This window comes from Stigmatopora argus, chromosome 14, assembly GCF_051989625.1.
Source record: "Stigmatopora argus isolate UIUO_Sarg chromosome 14, RoL_Sarg_1.0, whole genome shotgun sequence".
In the NCBI taxonomy this organism is placed as follows: Eukaryota; Metazoa; Chordata; class Actinopteri; order Syngnathiformes; family Syngnathidae; genus Stigmatopora; species Stigmatopora argus.
Window position 1 is genome coordinate 13,178,911 of NC_135400.1, and position 26,699 is coordinate 13,205,609.

General features: G+C 38.5%; 6 protein-coding genes across 9 annotated transcripts in view; 4 read left to right on the forward strand and 2 right to left on the reverse strand.

Moving 5' to 3' along the window:
- LOC144088725 (LITAF domain-containing protein-like) overlaps positions 1-16,526 on the reverse strand; it is a 20,124-nt gene extending 3,598 nt beyond the window's left edge. Inside the window, exons 1-2 of one of the 3 annotated variants that reach the window (XM_077619344.1) lie at positions 16,386-16,526; positions 499-599 (exon numbers count right to left, since the gene is read on the reverse strand). In XM_077619344.1, the coding sequence (XP_077475470.1) occupies positions 499-552 (54 nt within the window). In that variant the 5' untranslated portion in view covers positions 553-599; positions 16,386-16,526. Of the gene's footprint in view, positions 1-498; positions 600-10,091; positions 10,542-15,440; positions 15,490-16,385 lie in introns of those variants that run through there. The other 2 variants (XM_077619345.1, XM_077619343.1) reach the window with 2 other exon arrangements.
- LOC144088845 (myeloid-associated differentiation marker homolog) lies at positions 2,231-4,454 on the forward strand. Its single transcript, XM_077619533.1, has 2 exons — positions 2,231-2,637; positions 3,722-4,454. The coding sequence occupies exons 1-2, from the start codon at positions 2,371-2,373 to the stop codon at positions 4,313-4,315; spliced, it is 861 nt and encodes a 286-aa protein (XP_077475659.1). The 5' UTR covers positions 2,231-2,370; the 3' UTR covers positions 4,316-4,454.
- Positions 6,091-6,942, forward strand: LOC144088302 (myeloid-associated differentiation marker homolog). Its single transcript, XM_077618632.1, has one exon. The coding sequence runs from the start codon at positions 6,091-6,093 to the stop codon at positions 6,940-6,942; it is 852 nt and encodes a 283-aa protein (XP_077474758.1).
- On the forward strand, positions 10,283-13,606 carry LOC144088722 (somatostatin receptor type 5-like). The gene is made up of 4 exons (XM_077619337.1): positions 10,283-10,535; positions 11,226-11,946; positions 12,421-12,846; positions 13,443-13,606. The coding sequence occupies exons 2-4, from the start codon at positions 11,266-11,268 to the stop codon at positions 13,497-13,499; spliced, it is 1,164 nt and encodes a 387-aa protein (XP_077475463.1). The 5' UTR covers positions 10,283-10,535; positions 11,226-11,265; the 3' UTR covers positions 13,500-13,606.
- The window catches only part of LOC144088721 (Na(+)/H(+) exchange regulatory cofactor NHE-RF2), a 15,817-nt gene continuing 3,606 nt past the window's right edge, over positions 14,489-26,699 (forward strand). For both annotated transcript variants that reach the window (XM_077619335.1, XM_077619336.1), the window contains exons 1-3: positions 14,489-14,936; positions 15,707-16,021; positions 26,037-26,258. In XM_077619335.1, the coding sequence (XP_077475461.1) occupies positions 14,730-14,936; positions 15,707-16,021; positions 26,037-26,258 (744 nt within the window). In that variant the 5' untranslated portion in view covers positions 14,489-14,729. The remainder of the gene's footprint in view (positions 14,937-15,706; positions 16,022-26,036; positions 26,259-26,699) is intronic.
- dhps (deoxyhypusine synthase) overlaps positions 16,434-26,699 on the reverse strand; it is a 42,429-nt gene continuing 32,163 nt past the window's right edge. The window contains exon 7 of the mRNA XM_077619340.1: positions 16,434-16,570. The gene's annotated coding sequence lies outside the window, so the exon portion shown is untranslated. The remainder of the gene's footprint in view (positions 16,571-26,699) is intronic.

Sequence of the window (26,699 nt, forward strand, 5' to 3'; positions counted from 1 at the left end):
AGATTTAAAAAAAAAATATATATATATATATATATAAGACTTTGTCTAACCATAGAATTTAATTGCAGTTTATAAGACCTTCACATTTAAAATATTTTGAAATGATAACCTGGCTTTTAAAATAGTCCGACATTTAGAGACCATGTAATATTAGAATATTTGATTCGAAGTTTCTAGGGAAACACGTTTTGCTGGTTTAAAAGTGAACTGCAGTGTTTTTGTTTTGTTCAGAAAAACAAAATAACCTGTTGTTAATTTGTTCATGACAAATAATTTGAGATGAGCAAGAAGTCACAGGAGCAAATTTGTATGTGAAACCCAATTAAAACTGCATCAGCAATGCGGAACCTGACTTTACAGATATTAGTTAACAGAAGGCAACGCTTAAACATGCACCAAATGGAATGTGTGCAGGACAATTATCTGAAGAATGAAGAACAGGAAATAATTTTTAAAACAATTGAACACATGTGATTCATTACATGTTCATTCACTCACCCACGTAATAATGTGGCCTTTCCTCCCAACAGCTGAAAGAAAGCAGCATCTCATTGCGGTTTTCTCAGTCCTGTTGCCATCTCTGAAGATCACCAGAGAAACTGAAACCATACGCACATTTATTAGATCAAAACATGATGCCTCTTGCAATTGTATAACTGCATTATTGATCCAACAGTAGTAGCTGCGGCGGAGATTACAATACACACAAAGAGGAGGAAAAACAGGATGACTTTTTAAGGCGTCATGTGATGTTCATTGGCTCCTCCCAATAAAAGTGGATTAGAGTATTGTGCCATCAATGGTAACCACTAATTTTAAATGTTTAAATGCTTTCCCTGTTTTCAACCATTTAGGATGATTAAAAATAATCTAATTGTTAAATCTCATAACTATGAGGGGTTTTTTTTGACGAAAAAAAGTAAAAAATAAAGGTCACTTTCAGTTCCTGCTGTAAAACCTTTATATAGATGAGCTATGAACTAGTGAAGATATGAGCAGGTGGATCTTAGCAAAGTTTATGCACCAGACCTCAGATAACTCATGCTGTACATATTAAAAGAGTGCACAAGTAGACTGATAAACCAAAACGAGAATCCCTTTCTACACCTTTGGAAAAAGAGCCAAATAATTTCAAGAAAGATGGTAAAATTTGACCTCTTGCGCAGGTGCCACCATCTTGGGGGGGAAAAAAAACGAATTACCGTATTTTGCTGTTTAATATACCCCCCATTTAATATACCGGGGTACATTAAACGGCAGGGGTATATTAAATGGCACACAAACGGGAAGGTACGATCCACTACGTACTCTTTATGAACTACTTACTGCTCAGATTAAAACTACTTACTGCTGAATAAAGTCTGACTTGGAATTTTAATGAACTTAAGTATCTATAATGATGCCCCTATGAACACCATACAACACCATATTTTCTTTTTATTCTTATTTTTCTTTTTCTTTTTGAGTTGTTTTATGTTTTTGCTGCTGTACTGTCTTAATGATTTAATTTGGTGATTCTTAATGATCCCATTTACTTTGATTTGCTTTGTACTTTGTGCTTTTGCTTTGTTGTTCTGTCTAATCACCCTCTGCTGCTGTCACAATGAAATTTCCCGAATACGGGATGAATAAAGTTATCCAATCCAATCCAAATCTTGCCAAAAAAAAGCTGAGTTGCCATTTAATATACCCTGGTATATTAAACGGCAGGTGTATATTAAATGGCGCACAAACGGGAGGCTCAAAAAAGCAAAAATCATTTAATATATTAAACAGGTATATTAAAAAGCAAAATACACTACTCATCACTTATTTAGGCTAAGGCTGTATATATAAACTTGTCAGAGAATTGCCAAAATAGCTATTAATGAGCCAGCACCCTAAGGACACGAGGTGGAGTTCTCAGCACACCTTTAGCTCTCCAAACACACACACACACCAAACATCAAGGTGTGTGTAGTTCACTGACCCCTTACTACAATGCACAAACACCACTAAATGAAACAATTTGATGGAAAGACAAGTGTGTGCACTGTGTCGTACTGGGTAGGAAACGATAAAGTGCAACTTTTGGACCATGACGATAAGCGCACACACAAAGCTATCACTTCCTAGGCAAACGTTACATGTGACACACGTGTGCATTTACGGTCATTGTCGACCATTAGAGGACTATAAATGGGTGTAGTCAGTGGAAAGGGTGTGGCAATTTTATGATAGCGTATTTTCTGTGTGCTTTCAGTAGTTGGGCTCCAGTAGGAGGTTGAGAGGTTGCCACTGAGGCAAGTGGTGGTGGGTGTCTTAGCGTACTGGTTCAATACGGTAGGAGCAATTGGTGAATTGGACAAAGATTTGTAAGAAAAAGTCACTATGGCAACTCTTGACACCAAGGCGCTGACATCCCCTGTGGGTATTGTCCGGATACAGGAAGTCATCTTTACTTGCATCTCCTTCAGCTTGGCGGTATCGGTCTACACCACCACAGATTCCTTCTGGATATTTTGCATCTTTACTTGGTGTTTCTGCTTCGCCGTCACCCTCCAAATACTCTTTATCGAGTTCTGTAATGTCAGCGGCAGACTGCCTATTTCCTGGAATGACTTCACCACTGCCTTCGCCATGTTGGCCACTCTCATGGTGCGTAGTCTTTTTTAACCCCCATAAACTCATATCTGTCTTTGATATCATTATGTGTACAGAGTATAGAATATTACTTCGGATTATTTATGTTGATGAATTCCTCTAGATGTCTGTAAATTGACTTAAATGCTTAAAACATCTGTCTGTGATTTGGCGCACATAAGCTTTTGGCCATTTGGAGTAGCACTGGAAAGGGACAAAATTCACTTGACACAAAATGATTATTCATTCATTACAAGTACAAATTACTATATCTATGGCAGAAATGTATGTATACTGAAAATTATGCTCTTCTATGAGAAAGCAGTATCAGTGTATCCACCTGTTGCTAAACATTCAGCAGAATAGCTGGATATTTTTTTGTGCTCAACTAAATAATACTGAATAAAATACATTTGTAACTAACCGAAGACCTCATTAACACAGTACCTAATCTCTGAAGTTGCTGTAGGGTGGTCTGCTATAAGATTATTTAAAAATAAGTGTTGGCCCGAAAATGTTGGGATACTGGTTTAGACCACTTAAAAATAATAGCTTTTTTTAAAATATATTTTTAGATTTTACAAAATGATTTTTGAAATAAAAACACAGAAAAAAATGATTAAAAAATTACAATTATTGATTTAAAAGGGGGGAAATCAGGAAATTTTATATACATCTATACTCTTCATTTTAATTTGATCCTAAAACAGAAAGTCAGCACTCATGATTTACTTTCCCAGGCCACACAAAATGATGCGGCGGGCCAGATTTGGCCCCCAGGCCGCCTCTTTGACACATGTGATCTACGGGTTTTAACACATTATCTGGCCATTCTACTAAAACTGATCCAAACTAGCATCAAGATAAGAAGAATCAATGGCGAACAAATAATACAATAAAGGAGTGTCTTTACACAAGAGAGTGACCAAACATTAAGTCTCTTTCATTAATAAGTCAATGATCAATAAATACTGATGATATGCTAATGTAACTACTGTTCTTTCTTTTCTTTTCTTTTTTACAAACAAATATACCACCAAAATGATTTTTAAACCCACTATTTTGACTCACTAATTTTGATATTTGTTTTGTTTTGTAGGAACTTAGCACGTCCATCATCTTTGCCAATTTCTACACATGTTCAGGATGCCCTGAACTGATCGGAGCTTGCGTGACTTCCTTCCTGGCTTTTATTTTGTACGCCACCGAGGTCGGTTTGACTCGGAGCAGACCTGGAGAAATCAGCGGATTTCTTTCCACCGTCCCAGGACTCCTAAAAGTCCTCGAGGCCTACGTGGCCTGCATCATCTTCGTATGTTTGCGATACATCTCGTACGATTATTTCCCAGGACTTCAATGGTGCGTGGCCGTCTACTCCATTTGCTTCATTTTCGCCCTCCTCATCATCATCTTCACCATCTGCCGACTTCTGTCTCTGTTTCCAGCACCGTTTGACAAAGTTCTTATTGTGTGTAATGTGTTCGCCGTTTTGATGTACATCACCGCTGTTGTCATCTGGCCTTTTTACAGTTTAAAGGATAACCCCAGACCAAGCTACTGTGATATGTTTCCGGGTTCATGTTTGTGGAATTTGTTAGTGGTCATCGCTGTATTGACCTGTGTCAACCTTATTGCATACATCGTTGATACATTTTATTCCTTCCGCCTGGTCTTCTTTATAACTCGAACCTAAGTCAAGCTTTGAAATTTGCAATATTTTCATTTAAAGTGATTTCAATTGCACATATCTTGACACGTACTTCACTTTTGATGCAGTGTTCTTGTGTGGTATATATTCACCAAATGAATAAAATCTGAGTTTTTTTGTGCAAGTGTGAAATCTGTCGACTAATTGAGCAACTTAGCGAATACTGGTAGCCATGAATGAGGTATTATTAAAATATAATATATAAAATCTGCCTGTGTGCGTTCAAAATAGTTCAAGTGCACATAGGAGCCATAATTTTCAACTCATTCTCTAAGACGTAGTAGTAAGATATTTTTGTTGAATTTGCAAAATTATAGAAGGAATTATAACAGTTTACAGATGCGACCATTTTTGCTAAGCAGGTATTTAACCTTGCAACACAAGTAAATTCATAAGTAAAACGTTTAATCTAAGAATAAATAAAAAGATTTAAAAAATAATAATAACCTTACCACTTAAATAAATGTAAGGAGAAAACATACAGTACAAGATTACATCCTGAATATTACATTAAGTATCAAAACTTATATTGTCCACTGGAGAGCGCACTGACGCCGATTTATGTCTTCTAAGCTATTAACGCACTCAATTCAATTTGTTAGTAAGGATCTGTAAAGCAAATAAGCTCACACTGGCATGTTGTTATCTTGGTGCGCTACCCCGCGGCGAACACCAAGATAAGAAAGTGCAGTGTGAAAAGGTCTTCAGGTTTATTGGCTCTTGTCTTACTTTTTAACAGTAAAACAAGAATGTGAGTGAACTATGACCACCCCTTAATCATTCTGATTCGTCCAGCAATTTTAGTTGAAGATAAAAAATAAAAAATAAAAAAAAGAATAACAGAGTGAGCGAGAACTGAGACCTCCTTCAGTGGCCATCTTAAAATCTAAGTGCTTCATTAAACCAACATTTCAGGGGGAGAGCCTCAATATTGATGAGAAAAAATAGACAATTTTGGAAATATTATAATGTAGAGATTTTTCTAGAGCAAGACAGCCCTGCCTGATTCATCGTCACTTGCGATGTTCCCTCTAATTTTTTGTTTGTCTGGGCAGAAAGACAACCTCCCTAAGCACACTGAGTACTGGTGTGAGCAACATCATCATTGCTCGCTATGGGCACACACCAGTATCACACCTGTCATAAGCAGGTGTATGTCTACTACACAAATGATTTAGTAATAATAAAATGTAATGATTAATATCTATGAATGGGCGGCCCGGCGGATGAGTGGTTCGCGCGTTGGCCTCACAGCTAAAAAAAATTAAAAAAATATTGGCATTTTATTTTGTGCGCTCCATATGATTTGCTGTGCGCACAGAAGACGAGAGTAGTGCGCAATTGCGCACGTGCGCAGCTTAGAGGGAACATTGGTCACTTGTTAACTATTTCCGTGTCGTGTATATGGAAAAGTGCGTCTTAGTGTCGGGTTAAGATATTTCAATTTTATCACAAGTGTGTATGGTTGAATGCTTTACTCCCAGCATTATCTCAATCCATGATGAGATATGAGTCATGTTTCCCTATGTTTAACCCAGAAACCAATGAATGATGGTTCTAGACCAAAGTCCAGCATGAGTGTGTCCTGATGTCAGTTTAAGGCCATAAAATCTCCAGTCAAACCACAATTGCCTCTCTTGACTGCACACCCACACGATGATTTGCTGTTTTCACAAAGCCTACTCAAAGCGCGCTGCTTCAAAAACTTCTCTGATGAAAAGACAGGATTTCTGAGAGACCTTTTTTTGTCCGGACCAGCCATGACTTACGTGGACCTCCACGTTATCACCCGGCCATTGAGCATCCTACGAGTGATCATCGCCATCCTGGTGTGCACGACTTTTAGCTTGGTGGCGTCGGCGGGGCCCTTCCCCTCTCATTACTGGGGCTGGTGCATGTTCACCTGGTGCTTCTGCTTCTTCTTCACTCTCCTAATTGTCATCCTGGAATTCACCACCTTCAGCACCAAATTGCCGTTTGCCTGGGATGACTTCACCACGGCTTTCTCCATGCTGGCGAGCATCATGTGCTTGACTGCGAGCATCGTCTACCCGACATTTTTCGCTTGCAATATTTGCTACCGGCAGATCGGCGCTTCCGTGTTGGCCGTGTTGTGTTGCGCGGCATATTTTCTCGAGGTGACCCTAATTCGCAAACAACGGGCTGGGGAAATCCGTGGGTTCCTCTCCACATATGTGGGTATAATGAAGATGATGGAAACTTTTCTCGCATGTCTTATCTTCATCTCCCTGGAGGCGAGTCATTACACAAAAAGCCCCGTACTGCAAGGGTGTGTGGCTGTGTACTCTTTATGCTTCATTTTAACTTTGCTCATTATCCTGCTCACTGTTGGAGAGCTGACCCCATTACTGCCCTTCTCTGACAAGATCGTCATCGCCTATAACTTTGTAGCAGCAGTTATGTACTTGGCAGCTATGGTGATCTGGCCACTTTATAGCTTTCAAAACAATAAGAGACCACCAGATTGTGGCTATTTGTGTGGGTGGGACAAGGTGGTGATGGTCACCATGATGACAATTTTCAACTTTTGCGTATATGTTGTAGACTCGATTTACTCCTTATGGCTTGTATGTCATGTTAGAACTGAGTAAAGCTTCTTTCTTTTTTAAATTTGCTTTAGTCACTGTGTGCCTGCAATTTTTAGATTGAATTTTATACAATAGAAAGCCAATTGTCATGTTTTTATTCACTACTATTGGAGTTATAGTGTGCTATATTTTCTATTTTAAAGCAGCTTTGTTTGAAAGAGAGGAGTATAGTTAATCATTAAAAATGTATCACTACCGCAAACAAAGAAATAGTCAAACTTTGGATCTGTTTATTACCATTATAAACTAGTACATCACTATCGGGATAGTTCTTATATCTTTTACTACCTCGTCACTCCTGCAATAATTCAAAATGAGACAATGCTTTAAAACAAGGGTGTCAGACTCGGGTTGGTTCGCTGGCCGCTTTAACGTCAACTCGATTTCACGTGGGCCGGACCATTTTAGATATAATATTTAGATTTTTTTTTTAATAAATGGATTAAAAGAACTGGATTAAAAGCCCTGAATATTCAGTTTTTTATAGATCTAAAACAATGTTTATTTTAGCTTTTTTTATATATTTTTAGATTTTACAAAATGATTTTTGAACTAAAAACACAGAAAAAATGGATTAAAAAAATAAAATTATTGATTTAAAAGGGGGGAAATCAGGAAATTTTATATACATCTATACTCTTCATTTTAATTTGATCCTAAAACAGAAAGTCGGCACTCATGAGTTACTTTCCCGGGCCACACAAAATGATGCTGCGGGCCAGATTTGGCCCCCAGGCCACCACTTTGACACATGTGCTTTAAAATCTATGTATTTCCTTTTTCTTTTTTAACTTAAACTTTAGATTTTGTGCTACCTTGGAGCACCATCTTTGTCATAGGATTGAAATGAAATGCAATCAAACAAGACAACTGAGGCGAGAATTCAAGTCAAGCATCCTGAAGTCAATATCTTTGTAGGAAAACAAGCTTTCTAGATGTATGATTGATTGGAAATGCCTCAAAATCAACAGAACATGCTCCAAAATGTACAAGTATTGGCCTATAAGTACCCAAACAGTACAAAGAATTTATGAAAAATGAAGTCATTACCTCCCATTGACAATGACGGATGTCAATAGCAGCCAGTGAGCTAACTCAGTTGTCCAAAAATAAACTAGTCCGGTCCACATGAGACCTAATTGCCATAAATGGGCCCTGCGAAGCAAACTGAGTTTGACACCCCTGCTTTAGGGTTATTAGTGCCAAGTTATATCAGCTTTGCTTCAATTGAAGTTTGGTAGTGTTGAAGTAATTATGCTCTTTTAAAATCATAACCATGACCTTTAATTATAGCACATCGCCGGGCTAATCAGCACATATTTTCCACACCAGAGCAACCTGGCAAAATGTGTATCAAAACACATTTAAGTCAAACATGTCCTCCTCTGGCATGCAATAAGAAAGAGTCACGCGCCATCCCAAAATGCACCTTCGTGAATTAAGGGACAGGCACCACTATAGAAGGAATTTATTCCTGACCAGTATATTTTGGTATTTTGGGTCACAGGGGGGCTCAAATCTGGCATTCTTTGTGTTACAAGTGGAGGAAAAGTTGCAAGAAAAACATGACCTCACTCCCATTTATTTTCACATTTCCAATCCATTGACTAATTGGTCCTGGTCTTGTTTTGAAACCGGGGATTAAATGAGACACCATTCCCTGCGGAGCCTTGAGAGGATGTTGTGAAAGTGTGAGAGGAAGAGCAAAATCGATAAAAGCTTTTAAGTGAAATTGTAGTAATCCTTACTTTTCAGTGCACACAAGAAAAACAAAGTTGAAACAATAATATTTGCTTTTCTTGTTCTGGGAGGTCATTCCAACAACGTATTAGAATTGTGATCTTATATGTTAATCTACATGACGTACACTTGTTTTTAAGCGCATTGAAATTTATGAAATTGGATGAATATAAAAATGCATTAACTAATTCACTTACTGACAATATGCCTATATAATATATATTTTTTGCAGGTTATGAGGTAAACCGTATTTGAAAAACAATGTGCACTATAAAGAAGAATAGTAGAGTAGTCTGTTTTCTTTTTACACCGGTTAGATTTTAAAATAGAGAATATAAATTATTGGAGTACATACAAGAAAGAGGATTTTTGGGGTATGTTATACATTTTTGTATCTGTTTATCGTGGTCAAAAAGCTTTTCATGTAAGCTTTTCATGTGTCAAAGTGGTGGCCCGGGGGCCAAATCTGGCCCGCCGCATCATTTTGTGCGGCCCGGGAAAGTAAATCATGAGTGCTGACTTTCTGTTTTAGGATCAAATTAAAATGAAGAGTATAGATGTACATTAAATTTCCTGATTTTCCCCCTTTTAAATCAATAATTGTAATTTTTTTAATCATTTTTTCTGTGTTTTTAGTTCAAAAATCATTTTGTAAAATCTAAAAAAAATATTTTAAAAAAGCTAAAATAAACATTGTTTTAGATCTATAAAAAACTGAATATTCAGGGCTTTTAATCCAGTTCTTTTAATCTATTTATTTTAAAAAAATCTAAATATTATATCTAAAATGGAAATCACGTGAAATCAAGTTGACGTTCAAGCGGCCCGCGAACCAAACCAAGTCTAACACCCTTGGTGTACAGTATTGTATGTTTGGAAATATACTCCATCGTTTATTCATTCATTAAAATGTTGCTGTTCAAATTCAGTGCTACGGTTTTAGATGAGCTGAGTGAAGATGCAACTTTTGGAGCCTTCCCTGGGGCCATTAGCCCAGATATAACCTAAATGAGCCATATCATCTGCCACTATGTGTTGTTGGGCAATTCACATCCCTGCGGGGCCACTTTCTATACACAGCTGTGTGTTTACTTACAACCAAATACTAGTTGGGACCAGCCAAACAGGTCCTTTCAAAAAAAAACGTCAGAAACTGACCACTGTGAAAGAAATAAGATACAAATGCATCTCCTGGAAATTGCAGAATTAAGAGTCCAATAAAATCTCAAACCGCCCAAATTGTCTTTACAAACCAGTTACATATGGAAGTTTAAAAAGTATTCTTCTAATTTTTCATGCGTATGCATGTGATTAAATCTATTCTAAATCGAAAACTGTCAAATTCATTGTTCTCAATGTTTTAACTTAATCATTTAAGCAAAAACCAGACACAATAAAATTATTATTCTTACTTTGTCTTCTTATTTTGAGACAATCCTTCGGCTAGAGGAATTACGGGAAAATGAGGTCGTTAAGTGTCATTTTGAACTGATGAGTTCTGATGGTAGAAACACCCATCTATGGGTGGGACTTTGGCATCAGAAGGAGGGGGTGACATTGCTCCCACATAAATACAGTGCATTCATCCTTGACGCATTTTAAACACGGTGTCGTGTCAGGAGCAAAGCTGTCCATCCAAACCGGAAGAGGGCAAACAAAGTTCATAAAAGTTCCAAAGATAGCAGAAGGAGCATCCCTGGTGGAGAAAGATGACGATTCAAAGTGACGAGGAAACCGAAGTGGAAAGTTCTCCTCTCTGACCTTCAAAATTCTGAGACTGCTTCAATGCTGAAAGAGCACAGCATCATTCCAGAAGATGATGACGCAAAGAAGATGAGGTGAACGGAAAGAGACAGGTAGGAAAAAAAAATCTCATCCTCACCGCTCACATGAAAAATGAGGATTCACCGCCATTCACGACAACAAACGTCCAATCTAATTTGACGCTGTCCATGGTAGTCAATGTGTCATTTAAATTAAATGAAATTTCCGTTGAAGTCCTAAAAAGCCTTAACTGTTTCTTTTTTTTTTAATTTACCATAAATGGTCACAGTAATAGTTATGATTGAAGACAAGATAAGGCAAAAAACGTGAAGCCAAATAAAAATGCAGTCATTTGGGAAAGAAAAGCTCTGAAAATGATCAGCCCAGCACGTAGCCTGAAGCAAACATGATGTTTGTTTTCCAAACATCGTACTGCGGGATGAACGTCACAGCTGTTTTGAAGTGCGGTTCACTGAATCTTTACATCAAACCAGTTATTGTATTTGTGCAACACTTTTTCAGAGCCTGAGGTGGCAGAGAATGACAGCTAGTCAAATTAGTCTAGGCCACTCATGATGAATGTGTGTGTGTGACGTCCCAAAGTGGAAAAAAAATAGCACTGATAACCTGTTTTGGTCCAAAAAATTAAGTCTTGCACTTGAGGTCAAATTACAAAATTTGTGTTTACACAATCTAATTATTATTATTAAAGTATTCCTGATATTTCATTTGAATTCTTAAAGATCTTGCTGCTTCTGTCCATCTTTTTTCCTCCACATAAGCTGTCATCAACTATCAAACATTGGGACAACCTGCCTAAAGATGGCGGAGTACAATCTAACGTCAGTGTCCGAGGAAATGGACGGATCATTCCTCCGACCCCACGTAACGGGCCACATCGCGAACATGTCTAACGGGAGCGAGCCGCCGTCTTTCCGTATGATAACAGCGGTCGTCTACAGCATCGTCTTCATTGTGGGTCTCCTGGGAAATTCCCTGGCCATTTTCGTGTTGATCCGCTACGCCAAAATGAAGACAGTGACCAACATATACATCCTCCATTTAGCCGTGGCGGATGAACTTTACATCCTGGGGATCCCCTTCCTGGCCACCAACAGTGTTCTTTACTACTGGCCCTACGGCGACTTCTTCTGCAAGGCGTGCATGACGGCCGACGCCATGAGCCAGTTCATGTCGACCTTTTGCCTGACGGTGATGAGCATCGATCGCTATCTGGCGGTGGTTCATCCCATCCGTAGCGGGACGTGGAGGAGGCCCCAGGTGGCCATGATCCTCAGTGGAATGCTGTGGTTGGTGTCCTTTCTGGTGGTGATGCCAGTTACCATCTACTCACACGTGCAGGAGAGCCTCAACACCTGCAACATCACGTGGCCTGAGATGCAGCCCTGGTGGTCCGTCGTCTTTATCCTCTACACTTCCATCCTGGGCTTCTTTGTACCGCTGTTGGTCATCAGCATCTGCTATTTGCTCATTGTCATCAAGGTGAATTATGCTTGTGGTCATCTTTTTTATATATAGTGGCGGCCTGGGGGCCAAATCTGGCCCGTCGGATCATTTTGTGTGGCCCGGGAAAGTCAATCATGAGTGCCGACTTTCTGTTTTAGGATCAAATTAAAATGAAGAGTATAGATGTAGATTAAATTTCCTGATTTTCCCCCTTTTAAATCGATAATTGTTTTTTTTTAATCCATATTTTCTTTGTTTTTAGTTAAAAATTCATTTTCTAAAATCTAAAAATATATAAAAAAGCTAAAATAAACACTGTTTTAGATCTATAAAAAACTGAATGTTCAGGGCTTTTAATCCAGTTCATTTAATTCATTTATTTAAACAATCTAAATATTATATCTAAAATGGTCCGGCCCACTTGAAATCGAGTTGACGTTAAAGCGGCCCGCGAACCAACCCGAGTCTGACACCCTTGTCTTAAGTGATCTTATCTTCATATCTCTCCAGGTGAGATCGGCAGGCGTGCGTGCAGGCGTGACCAAGCGGCGGAAGTCGGAGCGTAAAGTGACACGCATGGTAGTGATCATTGTTTTGGTCTTTGTCATTTGCTGGATGCCCTTCTTCACCACCAATATTGTCAATCTGGTATACATCATCCCCGAAAATGATGCCACAGCTTCAGTCTACTTCTTCTTAGTCACTCTCACTTATGTGAACTCCTGCGCCAACCCGATCCTCTACGGCTTTCTCTCGGATAAATTCAGACAGAGCTTCCAAAGGGTGCTCTGTTTCCACAAAACAAAAGGGGTTGCCACTGTTGCCAACCAGAGGGAGGCTAGACTTGCTACACCCCAGGAAGCACCAATGGACAACCACGAGCCTCTGTTCCTATCCAGCAATCCCAACCACAATGGCTATACACAAAACATCCAGGTAGGCTATCATTATAATACATATTTATGAACAAATAGTGAGGTGGTTGAGGTATATAGTACCTGAGAAGTCCTGACTTGAGAAATATATTCAATCATTTACTGCCCTGACTTCATAGGGTTGTGGTTTGGGTTTTGAAAATCAGTTCCCCACTTTCTGCATGAATGTTTCTCCAGGTTTCCTCCCATGTCAAAAAACAGGCACCTTAGGTTTATTAAAGAATCAAGGAGTGACGATTTGTCTATATCAGCATGATGATTGATTGCGAGCCAATCAGAGGTATACCTAGCCACTAACCCAAAGTCAACAGGAAGAATAATGAAGAATGTGATACATAAAATAACTTTAAGAGTACAAAGGAGTGAATCTATAGACCTCTTAAATGCTGGTAATAAAAGATAAGACAATCCTAAATTAGAATGTCGAAATTATCTTTTTTTTTATGTGAGTACAATTACACTAAAAGCAGTTTACATTAGTCAATCTAGTTGCGCAATAACTTTTATAATTATAGATGCATTTTTTTTCCCGCAAAGTTTTGTAATGTAATGTTGAGGTTCCACTGTATTGTAATATCTTTCTGTATTTGTTTACAGAGCATCCAGATGGAGGGTGCTGGAAAACTGGATGAAATGTTACCTGCTTCTATTTAAATAGACATCAACATTGCCCAGTCAAATGGAAGTGCCACCATTTAAATGTAGAAGACTGCCCTGTATCTTCAATGGAATGTCTATTGCCGTCATGTTTTATTATTATTATTATTGCCATCACGGAATTCAACTGTTATTTATCTTTGAATTTGCCGAGGCTGTGTGGATTATTTTCAGTAATGCAAAAACCCTGCTTAACACAAAACACTGTCAATTTATTATACTACTCATCAAAGAATTCAAGTTTTTAATGTAATAAAAGTTACTTTATTTTCTGTTGGACTCAATTACGCTCAAAATATTGGTATTCTTGGGACTGGTATATTTGGATAATCTATGATTTAACATGTTGAAAACCCATTTATGATCATTCTAAACTGCAAATATGTAAAAAGCCAGGTTTGTCAGCAACGCTCAGGGTATTAAAGAAACAAGTAAAAAAAATATTTGGATCCAACCCATGGGAATTCCTAATGTGCGAGAATCTTGTCCCATAATATTAGCCATGTCAAAATATGATTAAAGAGGCATTGTTTGGCCTGAAACCGTGACACATAACAGCTGCCCCCTCCCCATCACTTCACTAATAAAAAAATGACGCTCACGGCAAAGCAACAGCTTTCAGGTCTGCTTTTTTTGGTGGTAGTTGTTGTCGTTATTTATAGTGTTATAAACAGTGTAAATGCAATTCGCTCAATATGGTGGAATGATGTCATTTTCATTTAAACGGTGGAAAACCCATTAATAACATTAAGTAGTTGATTTTATTTAAATTGGATCAGATCGAAGGGGAAAAAAATCTGAATGTGGACATCCCTAAATTCTACCTTATTGTATAATTAACATTATGGAAGTTATAACAAGTTTGGTGTGATGTGTTTTTTTTGCCACAAGAAGGCAGTGGTATGCTAGGTTGTGTGCAATTGATTGTATTGCAACATCAGATCTGGTGGAGGAGGGTGCAAAAGCCCCACACTGGCTGTGCAAGTGTAAGCGAGCAGTTGTTGTGGTTAGATATCGAGGGAAAACTTAGAGCTCACTTGAGCGTGAACGTCCATCATGCTGCATGGGAGGCGCTCAACATTTTGGAATTGATTTCTTTGTCTGGAATGGTCGCTTCTCAATGCACGTACCCTAAATGTGAATTTGTTTCACTTTGCTTTAGAGACTTGAAGTCGCAGGTATGGTTTTGGTCCCCTCTTGAAGTGGACAAGAGGGTTAGAAGAGGACATGGCGAATGAGAGAAAACCACGACTCTGTGTGATGGCCAAAGGGGATCAAGGCTATGGCTTTCACTTACACGGGGAGAAGGGAAAGACTGGACAGTTCATCCGCAAAGTGGAGTCTGGCTCTGCAGCAGAAGCGGCTGGTTTGCGCGCGGGGGACCGTCTGGTTGCGGTGAATGGCGTGAACGTGGACAGAGAGACGCACGGTCAGGTAGGATGCAACATTGCCACAAAGATAAAGCCCTTGCAGCTCTTTTTGTGGGTTATTATGTATCATGTCTATCGTCGTAAAGCTTTTACTGTCTTTGAAATGAATCAAGTCACAGCATCAAACTCAAAAACTTTAGGCAAACATTATGACAATACTGGAACACCTGTTTAATATTATTTCAGACTACAATAAGTCATTGGGGGCGTGGTATTAGTATGGATGCTATTAAGCGTTGCATGAAATTTCAATTGTCTGATTTTGCCATTTTTGTGATCTGCCCAAAGTCGGCTGGGATAGGCTCCAGCACCCCTCGACCCTGATAAGGATAAGCAGTGTTGAAAATGGATGATTTTGCCGATCATTTATTTATCAAGGATCTATTCATGACATCCATTTGTTTTCCAAAAGAACATGTTTGGGCCACATAAAGTGATTATAAATGGTATATTTCGACTCGTTGCACATGAGATAAGAAACGTGGAAGAATATGAGGCGTTTGCAAACCTGTTGATCAGGACTGCTGTGTGCATGTGTCTTCGCGTCATTCCAGAAAGAAGTATGTGTCACATGTTTATGATGATGGATAGAAAAAGGGATATGACAAAGTCACAGAGGGTAACATTGCCACATACTTGCATAACGAATTCCCTACTATCATGTCTTTGTAGATGTCTGCTTTCAAGTCTAGTTAAAAGTGTACTATGCTGGTACTATTATATATTCCAATCTGTACCCATCATACACTTTACACATGATCTCCCCTTCAATAGGTAGTACAGCGGATCAAAGCCATGGACAATGAGACCAGGTTACTGGTCGTGGACCAGGAGACATACGAATATTTGCGCAATTTACGCCTGACGGCCACAGAGGAGATGGCCGTTCCCGGGGAGGAGCCGCCTCCCCCTTTCTTTCCCCCGGACCCCCCCTGCCCTGCACCGACCTCACTTCCGTCCTCCCCTGGCAAGAACAAGCATGAGGATGGGAGGAATGGTTCTGGGATGCTGCAGTCCATGCTGCAGAGGAGTACGAGCTATAAAGTGCCCAAGCACACCAGGAAATTACCATCTTTAGCTGTCAAGAAGGTAAGCATGTACCTCTTTGCATAACCACTGGGTTCATGATTAGCATCATAATCATAGGGTTACTATGGTACTTATATTCAATACATGCAATACAGTATATGTCTATCATTAAAATGAATCAAGTTCAAATACTTCCCCATTTGGTCAACTTTGATATTCCAATGTTTTTTTTTAAAACTGCCATTTATGTCACTCTGGGCCTTAAATGTTCCCTATCATCTGTGGCTCACACTTAGAAGAGTATTATTTTGACTACCAATGATGTGCTTGATGGGCTTTCCAAGTATAGTGACCATTGATCTTTTTTTTCCTATTCACACCACATTTTAAAACCGGTTTAGAAATGAATAATCATAATGGGTACCTTTTTGTAGTCAATCCAAATTCAGCTCATGTAGTCCTTCATGTCCAGAAAGTTTGTCACATAGTGCATGCAAATCTTCATAGAAGACTTTTTTTAAGGTTTTCCAGATGTTTTGTTAGAAGAGGTCAGCATTTCAGAAACATCAGTCGCTGTGACCTTTGAAAACTGACGATTTGGCATTCATTCTGCAAAACAGGAAATCCACAAAAATGCACACAAACATTGTTAATACGCCCATTTAACTCTTATCCCCAGTTATTTACATTATATCCAATGATGCTCTTATACATGGTCTTACTTAGAAATGCCCTGAGTGGCAAAGTGACAACAAGAGTGACAACACCTATCCGTGATAGCCAAAATGTTTCTATGCGGTTGTCTTTTGTGACCTGTGGTGAGGAATCCCAGTGAGTCACCACAGGAGAATTCTTAATGAATTATTCGCTTGTCTCACCATCGAGCTTCATGTTCTAAATCAAGAACAGATGAAAAGTTTAACCAAATCCCCCATCTAGTCATTGTATCAACTCAGCAGCTCGCCAGATATATTTTTACTGTACTATATTTTCTTACTGGGCACATTAAATCTCTTTTGTTGTCTTTGAACCCACTCCTTTAGAGGTTGAACTATGTTTGTCTGTTTTAGCAAACTGGCACTAATTGGGGACATTCATGCCATTATTCTGCACGCTTTGTCTGTGAATGGTACAATGACTTCTTGATTGTAAGACAAAAATACGATAATAATGTAAATACCGTATTTTCACGACTATAAGGCGCACCGCATTATAAGGCGCACCCTCAATGAATGACACATTTTAATTTTTCCCATATATAAGGCACACTGGATTATAAGGCGGCCTATCTATTTTGGAGAGAATTTAAGACTTTTAAGTGTGCCTTATAGTCGTGAAAATACGGTACTGTTGATATTTAAGGCCTATGAAAGAATGTGGCCGATTGAGTGACATCAGTAGGTAGAGTCGGTATGTCTCCACCTGGTTATGACTTGACTATTCTGATTTATATGTGCTTTTAAATCAGCACACTCCCTTATGCAACAGCATTCCGGAACTTTTTTTTCATGGTGGACTCAAATGCATATTTCCTTGCTATACAAATCATAAAAATCAACCAAAGAAGGCTCGTGCAAAATTCTTGGTGCTCGTGCAAAATTCTTGGTGCTCGTAAGTCAAAGCACCACTGCACTCGGATTAGAAGCCATATATATAGAATGTTGCTATTTCATGGACACTATTCGCAGACCACCACCGCAACCCTGGTTTTGTTTTATGTGGTTGCATTCCTTATATTTACGCTCCTTCTGCTTTGGGACGTTGACAGACAGTCAGTTGTTTTGTTAGTGTTTCCTTTGCACATGTCAACATCGTGCAAATTGTACGTCTGCACCCTCCTTTATCAGGATGTCTCATACATACATGTCAGTTTACCTGAGCACATACCTGAGATGCCGGATCTATAGACTAGATCCCCCCCCACACACACACACACACAGACTCGTAACATTGCAAATGCTCACCTATGCACAAAAGGTGTGTCCCAGGTAATGCGTCAGGTGTCACTTTCTCAGTACAAACTGTTTCTAATGAACGAATGTCTAATAAATAACACGCAATCACTCTTCCACTAGACATGCATACTCAGCTTTTTTTCAGCCAGACATGTTCCTGGAGCTTACGATGAAGGTGCAATATTTTGAGGCTTCTGGCATTTTTCTCTGAACATCTTGTGGTCTCTTATTCTTGTATTTGTTTCCAGTATTGTTCCACTCCTGATCTGACATTGTTTGGAACGAAACAGTTGCTAGAGCAAAAAAATGCTTTGCATCCTTTTAAGTGTTCTCAGGGTTTGGAACCTGTAGAGCACAGGTGTCAAAGTGGCGGCCCGGGGGGCAAATCTGGCCCCGCCGCATCATTTTGTGCGGCCCGAGTAAGTAAATCATGAGTGCCAACTTTCTGTTTTAGGATCAAATTCAAATGAAGATTATAGATGTATTTTATATTTCCTGATTTTCCCCTTTTTAAATCAATAATTGCATTTTTTATCCACTTTTTTCTTTTGGTGTTTTTAGGTCAAAAAGCATTTTGTAAAATCTAAAAATAAATATATAAAAATATTTTCGGTTTTCCACTTTAATACTGAATATCATATTTAAAAAAAAATGTTTCCATTTGAAATGAAAAACAAATGATTATTAGATGTTTTCCCTTACTAAGAAAAAAAAGTTCAAATAAACAGTTTTATATCTATAAAAAACTGAATATTTAGGGCTTTTGATCCAGTTCTTATAATCCAATTTGAAAAAAAATCTAAATATTATATCGATGGAATGTAAGTGCGATGAACGGATTTTTTTTAAGTAAATATAAGCAAAGGTCCAGCAGATGCAGCAGTAGAAGGGATGATTGCATTGAAAAACAATGTTTCTGCTGTTCTGAAACCCGATCTAAGAAGTGGTGGATTCTATTGTGGTGGAATCATGCTCACTGTCATTGGAGTCTCATAAACACATACTTCTTAAATATTATCCCTACTTGATTTTAATATTAGAACAAGATGTGGGCCGTCAACACTCGTGTAACAGCGTGGGAGTTATCTGGATACGATCAGCTTCTACCTGTCTTGCCATCTGCTTCTCACATGTTTAGGGAGCACAAGTGAAGGTTTTTATTTTATTATAATTGTAATTTTGGACGGTGACAGTATGTATGTTTTCTCTAGATACGCCGCCAGAATTGACTTGAAATAAAATGTAGAACTGAGAGCACAGCAGCAACAAATTAGTGGTTAGCATGTCTTCCCTACAGTTCAAATCTAATGAAAGGCCTTCTTACGTAGCATTTGTATGTGATTACTATGTAAAGGTTTCCTTCCGCATTCCAAAAATGTGTGTCAGGTTCATGACAGTACATTAGTCTAAATTGTTCATAGGTGTACCAGTACAGGTGCACCAAGTATTTATCCATGAACTCAATGACCATTAAACACTTTGGTCTGTCTTTAATAGACAAAAAAACTGAAAAAAACGACTGCAGAATGCTGCGATTTGAGTGTGTTTAACTCTTTAATCGACGATGATAGAAGTGAAATTATGCCGCTTTTCAGCATTCAGCTGTGAATTTAAATTAGCGAATGTTCGTTTATTGTGTTGTGGAAAATCTGAGTCAAAGCTAAGAGTTTATTCCCATAATGATTGCTTTAGATCAAATCTGTTAAAGAATCCTGAAAAAAAACATAAATAGCACGTAAGTCGTGCGGACATTTCCTCCAGCAGTGACTAAAACTATAACATGGAAGAAACGTCATCTTGCACATAAAACATTGAATAACTCGATCAACATCAGCTTGTGCATATCACGTTTACCATGAAATACAACTCAAGCGACTCAGTGAAAGCGAATGAATGTTCACTTTTTTTTACTGACATCTGGAGCTCGTATTTAGTCCCCCCCCCCCCCCACTCCCATCCCCCTTCACTTCTTGTTTCAAATACCAAATACGTTACATCAAGACGCAGGGGTCTGGATCATGGATTAGTGTGTGCGTTGAACTCTTGGATGCAAAAGGGTCTCGAGGGGGGTAATGCAAGACTTAAGTGCAGAGCAGAAAGAAGTGAGTGAGTTGCAAGAAAGGAGTGTGTGAACACAGTTAGTGTTGATCATAAATGCAAGTTAACCCTGAGGACATGGTCTATTCATAACATAATTACCAGAGCCTAAGGTTTTTTTTTTTTTACTGAGTCAAACGGTGTATTTTGTAGGTCACAAATAATGGCAAGTAATGGTTAAATTTGAAAATAATTAAAGTCATTTATTTGAATGTGTGGAAACAAGCCTGGTATATAATCTATAGCGTTATCATCAGTGTACCTTCTGACAACATGGCTACTGTGTGCATACATTTTTGCTAGTTAGTTTTTAAGGGTTGATTCTTTCTGTTGTTGTTGCTGTCACATAATGTAACAGTTTTTCATTTTTATTGGGGAAAAAAAACTTCAGTGTTTGGGTGATCAGGTCTAATGAATAAAAATATTAGTTTAGCATCCTTTATGGCAAGGGTGTCAGACTCGGGTTGGTTCACGGGCCACTTTAGATTTTACAAAATGATTTTTGAACTAAAAACAGAAAAAATGGATTAAAAAATTACAATTATTGATTTAAAGGGGGAAAATCAGGGAATTTAATATAAATCTATACTCTTCATTTTAATTTGATCCTAAAACAGAAAGTCGGCACTGATGATTTACTTTCCCGGCCCACACAAAATGATGCGGCGGGCCAGATTTGGCCCCCGGGCCGCCACTTTGACACATGTGCTTTATGGCATCTTGGTTTCAAGGGGCTACATTGTAATAAGTGGAGGGCTTTCGTTCATACAAAATGGTGGTTTGAACTCATTTTTTGGGGTCATCAGTAATCACCTATTAATGAATCAAGGATCTCGTCAGTGTTTGGTGAAGAGTTCTTTACATTGTTAATAAACTTGTCGAAATAGCAACATTTTACAACACAAACAGTCCTGACATTTGTGAAAGCACTGTATACAGAGTATTCTAATGGCTGGTCCACTTGTTACTGTGGTAACCACAGAGATGTCCTAATTCCAACCAAGTGTGAGATTCAAATATTTTTGACTGTTAATGTAATGAGAGGTAATAAATATTTAAGTGTAATTTGTCGAACAAGAATTTGTATGTGCTGCCTCTGCAATACAAAAGTGATGTTTATTTTCCATTGTGTGCTACAAAAAAGCTTGCTTTAATGTGTTCTGTGTGCAGCTGAGCTCCAGCATTGATTCTCACGCATCGGTTATCACTGTGGTTTCGTACACATTGGTGCATTCTGCTGGCTTTATCTAGGACTTTTCACATTACAAACTAAAATACCATTGGCAAACAGCATGTGTAATATGAATAAGATTAAATACGTAAACTAAACATCCACAGTTCTGCACAATTATAATGGCATGGTGAAACTTATTAAAGACAGTTTTCATCTAGATTTTAATGCCCGATAGAACATTGAAAACTCTGAATACTTTATCATTGAAAAACATAACGGATTAAATGTGAAAATACAAGTACACCATAATGCACCTAGATAAATAAAAACAAACTTGGTGACCTGCAAAAGCGCCCTCATGGGACATCTGCTATCTACTGATAACAAGGGAGTGACCATGTGTATGACTTCAACGCACAGAGTAAGTCAAAACAGAAACCGAGGGCGGGGGGGGAAAAAATATAGATATACCGGTACTATTTCCTAAAAAGGGATGGCGTCAAAAAATATCAACGTTTGAAATCATCTCAACATGAATCCTTCCATGTTTTGATAACATGTTAGGACACGAATGTAATGTTTTCCGTTTCAGTACACACAGCACGTCATGTCATGTTGGAGGCAAAAATGTTGTGGTGGGCACGATAAATCAATTGGTTGAATCATCAATCGTTATTTCCCCTGAGGATTGGCAAAATAGATTGATTCTTTGTTTGGAATAGAGTCAATGATGTGGAATGTGTTGGCAAAAATGGAGTTTGATCATTGAATTTCAACTACTTTATATTCTACATTGTTTTTGTACAATGCTAGGCTGGCAGGAACAGAAGGGTTCACAATGTGAAAACAATATTCACCAAATAATAATTGATTAAAATCCTCCTGTCGCCCGGGCAACATTTACAAAGGGAACTATTTATCCATGCAAAATAAATGTTGGTTGCAAATGATCTCCACTTAGGAGAGCAATAAAGCCATCATTTTTCTGCTACGAACATAAACATAAAAACATCCAAAGGCTGCATCACATCAATGTGCTCGACAAAGAAATTTATAACTATATATTTTCATGTCCTTGCTCTTTCCTCACATCTGCTTCATCTCCTCTTTAGTCTTTTTTTAAATATATATATATAATTCCCCATTTCAGCTGTATTAATCCCTTTCTGCTCTTTACCATGCATCTGTCATTTCCTCTGTTTCCCTCTTCAACTTACCCCTCGTGTATTGGTTCTTTTTTTTTTCTCAAGCTGCACTCACAACAGATGGCTCCATTGTTAGAGTCCAGTGTTTTATGTAAAAATGTTTTTGTTAAGAATTTTATCCTGCATTAATCTTATTGCTGCTCTAAAAAATAACCATATTTTAGATGTCTATAAGTCATTTCTGAGTATAAGCCCCACCAGCCAATAATGCACAATGAAAAGGAAAAAAAGTATGTAGAAGTCGCATTTTAGGGAGGGCATTTTTTTAAAATTAGAAACCAAGAACAAACATACTTTAAAGTAAGAATAGTTAAATGGAGAACAACATGCTAAATAGGCACCTGTTAATGTAACATTTAATATTAGTAGCAGGGACGGCCAAACAATAAAAAAGTGTGACTTATAGTCCAGAAAATACGGTAGTCCACATATTATAAGTGTCTCCATGACAACCAGTCATCTGCAGAAACATTCGTCCTGTGTGGTAGCGCTGCTGCTGTTTATCCTTCTTTGGCACTATTGTAAGAATTACAATCCTTTTTAATTAACTTGAACGTTGAATCAACATTTTTTCCAAGAGAAAACTTTCCCCAACTCTCCAGAATTTGAAACATCTTTTTTGTTTTCATTCAATTATCATGTTCAATACTTTTGTTGCAGTTTGCCTCACGTCAAAAGGTTTCTAACAATACTTACAAGCAACACAAATGCCCTTTTTTTTTCTTTGACTTTCTTGCAAAAATAAGTACTAAGCAGAGCTCACGAAACAATAAAGTGACTAAGGCAACCTGCAGGAATTTAAATGGCTTGTTGTTCTTTCTACTGTCAATCAATACGTTGGCTGTGGTTAGTACAGAAATCCCCAACCTTCAAAAGATAGTTGCATAAGGTAAGAGCTAAGCAGTCGTTTTAATTAGCCTTATTTAATCAACACTCAACTGGAAAAACTTCATAATTGTATGGATTAAGCTCATTGGTTATGCCAAGATGTTTTCGTCATGGCAACTAATTGTCACAATACAACCCAGAGTTCACCCTGACAGTAAGCGTGCTATTCTATATTTACTGTGAACCACTTAGATCATGACTAGTAATTAGTTATTTAAGAAACCAAGCTTTGAGTTGGAGGAAGTAAATAACACTTCAGACAAAGCACATGGAAAATGTAACTATGTTCCTACTAACCAAGTTAAAAATTGCATGGCAACTTCACTAGTATGATTCATAACTATTTCTCAAATGACGCCAGAGAGGGAAAGTTGAGGGTCTCGTCGAATCTTGTCGCACACTTAATGACGACAAATGAAGTATACTATTGTTACAGATATTTAAAAGCATGTGTTAGCACTTTGCATGCTGCCTATAAAATTTCCTGTTATTTCCAGCCATCTATTTTTTAGGAGCTTTTCCTTATTAGGTTAGAAAGCCTATTCCATCTGACTTGAGAAGAGAAGTCAGTTTGGCTATAAACAGGTTGCCGGCCAATTACGTCGGGATGCAAATGTCTTTTTTTGCAAGACTTTGTTTTGCAATCTAAACAGCGTGTTTACCAGACTGAGGTGGCGGACAAAAAAAATCCAAACAATTGGCTGACATGTTTTCACAGACAAAAACAGAGACTTCTTTTCACATGAAGTTAAAGGAATTCATGGGAAGTCCCTTTGAAAAGAAATCCTGTCAATGGTGTCAATGTGTGTTACACACTAACAATGCAGAGTGTGAGTAATTTCCACGCGTGCCGTTGCATTCATGTGAGCGGAACGAAATGGTCTTTTTCCAATCACCTCCAACTGTTTCTTCTGCTCACATTCTAGACTTTGACACGCTATGTCCTAATGCTAACAAGATAACCAGATGTTTTTTTCTCCAAATGACAAGCTATTTTGCTGACAACAAGGGAAAACCACGTTGCTGTTTTTTGTTTATTTTTGTGCCGTTGAGAGGGCGCATTTTTACGATACTATGGTAGCACTTAATCTTGTACCTTTCATTTCTTAATAGAAAATACTTCTGCGCTAAAATGATTGTATCATAAAGTGTCTTTCACGTCACCGGCTTTCACTCTGCGCTTTCTCAGCAAACACTCGTGTTTAAGCTTCCGGAAATCTAACTTGGTGACTGATGATAGATGGCGACCCAGATAGCAGAGACCTCTGGGGGTGATTGGTGGGGTGCGATAAGTCGCCAAGGCCAGACGGGGGTTACCCTGACTCCTATCCCCCCATCGTCCCCGACACACACACACATAATAGCTCCCAGCTGTGCAGTGTTTATTCAAGAGGAGTTCCATTGCTCTTCCCCTTCTGGAAAGTTGTGTCATGTTGCCGAATCTCTCATTTTATCTCACATTTCTGTTCGCTCTTTCTCTCTGGGAACTATCTGATCAATCCTCTTGCTGTCTTTCTGTTTTACTGTCTTTCCCTTCTTACTGTCTTCCTTCCTGCGTAGGTGTTTGTTCTCAGTGGCTTAAGTTTTGCAAAACACAAACGACTTGATATTCACTTCCTCCCGTGGAAGAGTCTCCTGGCAAGGCCGCATTTAGTGAGGATAAGCACAATCCGAAGGGATTCGTGAGGCTGAAATGGAACCATATGTAGCCATTTGTGTGATAAGGAGAACAAAAGGCACTGCTGTTTTGCATTTGTGATAACCTCACAGGAAGTTTTAGGTTAAGGGGAAAATTATGAAATGTTTAAGCCTCCTTTCATTCCATGGGCAGCGTTTTCTCCGAGCCATACAGTGTTGGTTCAATAGTTTCTGCACTCTGCCACATTGAACATGTACTGTTACTCTAATTCATAATAAACGATTCCATTTTATTTTCTGGTGTTCCTTTGTAAGTTTTTTATAATGAATTATCTAGTTATGTCTCAAATCAGCCTTGTACTGAAAATGTTCTACTTCTATGCTTATTCTCCTATTAAAATGTGTATAATGGTATATTCCTCACCAATGCTGCATTCGAATAATAACAAATTTCATAATGGGAGCAGCCGTTATCACCATCCAGCTACAAACACAAGCCAACCCAATATTTACTGCTCCAAACCTAAACCGCCATGTTCAAAATTGAAGTAAACTTTGTTGAAATGTGGTCATAAACTGCATATATAGCTTCACCACAGAAAGAATAAGAATATCCAGCCATTTTCTTCTCCAACGTAAGTGACTACCCTTTACTGTTGCACTTATCAGCCATTTTCTTCTCCAACGTAAGTGACTACCCTTTAGTGTTGCACTTATTTTCAAGGTGTGTAGGCGGTGGATCAGTCTGATCACAATTATACAGAAATGGGATAAATCTCCTCCTCTGTAATGTTAGTGATATGCTACAAATCACTCTCAACAAGGAAGCTATAAAACTATAGGACTCTTCCAAATAAAAAATGAAGTCAGAATGTATAACAAGATACTTATCTGGTTCCCCACACCTGACAGTATAACAACATTTCTGCATTCTCACCCTCTTTCTACTGTGATAACGTAATTTCCCAAATACGGGATGAATAAAGTTATCCAATCCAATCCAATGACAATGATCAATGATCTTTGCATTACTTTGCTGTTTTTTATAGTCGCATTGACTCATTCAAAACATGTGACCAAAGGGTCCACAAGACTAACTGGGAATCTAAACATTTCAGGAGATTTCCGTGCGGGCCGTAGCCCCCACTCAGGCACAGTCCCGGCTCCACGGTGACCCATCGGAGCTGGCGCCACGCCTGTGCCACCTCGTGCGGTCGGAGACGGGCTACGGCTTCAACCTTCACAGTCACCGGTCCAGGCCGGGCCAGTACATCCGATCGTTGGACACGGGTTCGCCTGCGGACCAAGCTGGGCTTCGACCTCAGGATCGAATCATTGAGGTAAGAAAATAAGTCGAGCCTGCTTCCCCTTTTTTAAACTCGTCATTGCCAATGGCAATGAAATCCTAAGCGTTTTGTTGTATTTAACCCTTATATTTACTGTGGTTCACTTATCACAACATTTATAGAATGTCTATAAATGTGGAAATTACTCACGTGACTTTAAACCAGTATACGTGTAAAAACAATGTTATCATTCTGGGGTATCGTCACCATAGTTATCGTCTCCAACTGGATGGTTCAAACAAAAGAATACCATCTGAAATTGAAATGCATTTAAAACTGCCAAACCACACAACTGATTGAAAGCAGATGTTAGTTCGCCCATGCGCATACACACACACCATTTGAAGCAATTACAAGTGCTGGGGTCATGCTTGTGTCTGCCACCAGGACCTGAAATCTGGATTCAGTCTAGATTGCGTCAATGTGGAGAGCAAG

Bases quoted from the DNA above. Each gene is read 5' to 3' on its own strand.
- LOC144088302 (XM_077618632.1), top strand. From the start codon at position 6,091: ATGACTTACGTGGACCTCCACGTTATCACCCGGCCATTGAGCATCCTA.
- LOC144088722 (XM_077619337.1), top strand. From the start codon at position 11,266: ATGGCGGAGTACAATCTAACGTCAGTGTCCGAGGAAATGGACGGATCA. The intron at 11,947-12,420 runs GTGAATTATGCT...ATATCTCTCCAG, and splicing joins ATTTGCTCATTGTCATCAAG to GTGAGATCGGCAGGCGTGCG. The intron at 12,847-13,442 runs GTAGGCTATCAT...ATTTGTTTACAG, and splicing joins GCTATACACAAAACATCCAG to AGCATCCAGATGGAGGGTGC.
- LOC144088845 (XM_077619533.1), top strand. From the start codon at position 2,371: ATGGCAACTCTTGACACCAAGGCGCTGACATCCCCTGTGGGTATTGTC. The intron at 2,638-3,721 runs GTGCGTAGTCTT...TTTGTTTTGTAG, and splicing joins CCATGTTGGCCACTCTCATG to GAACTTAGCACGTCCATCAT.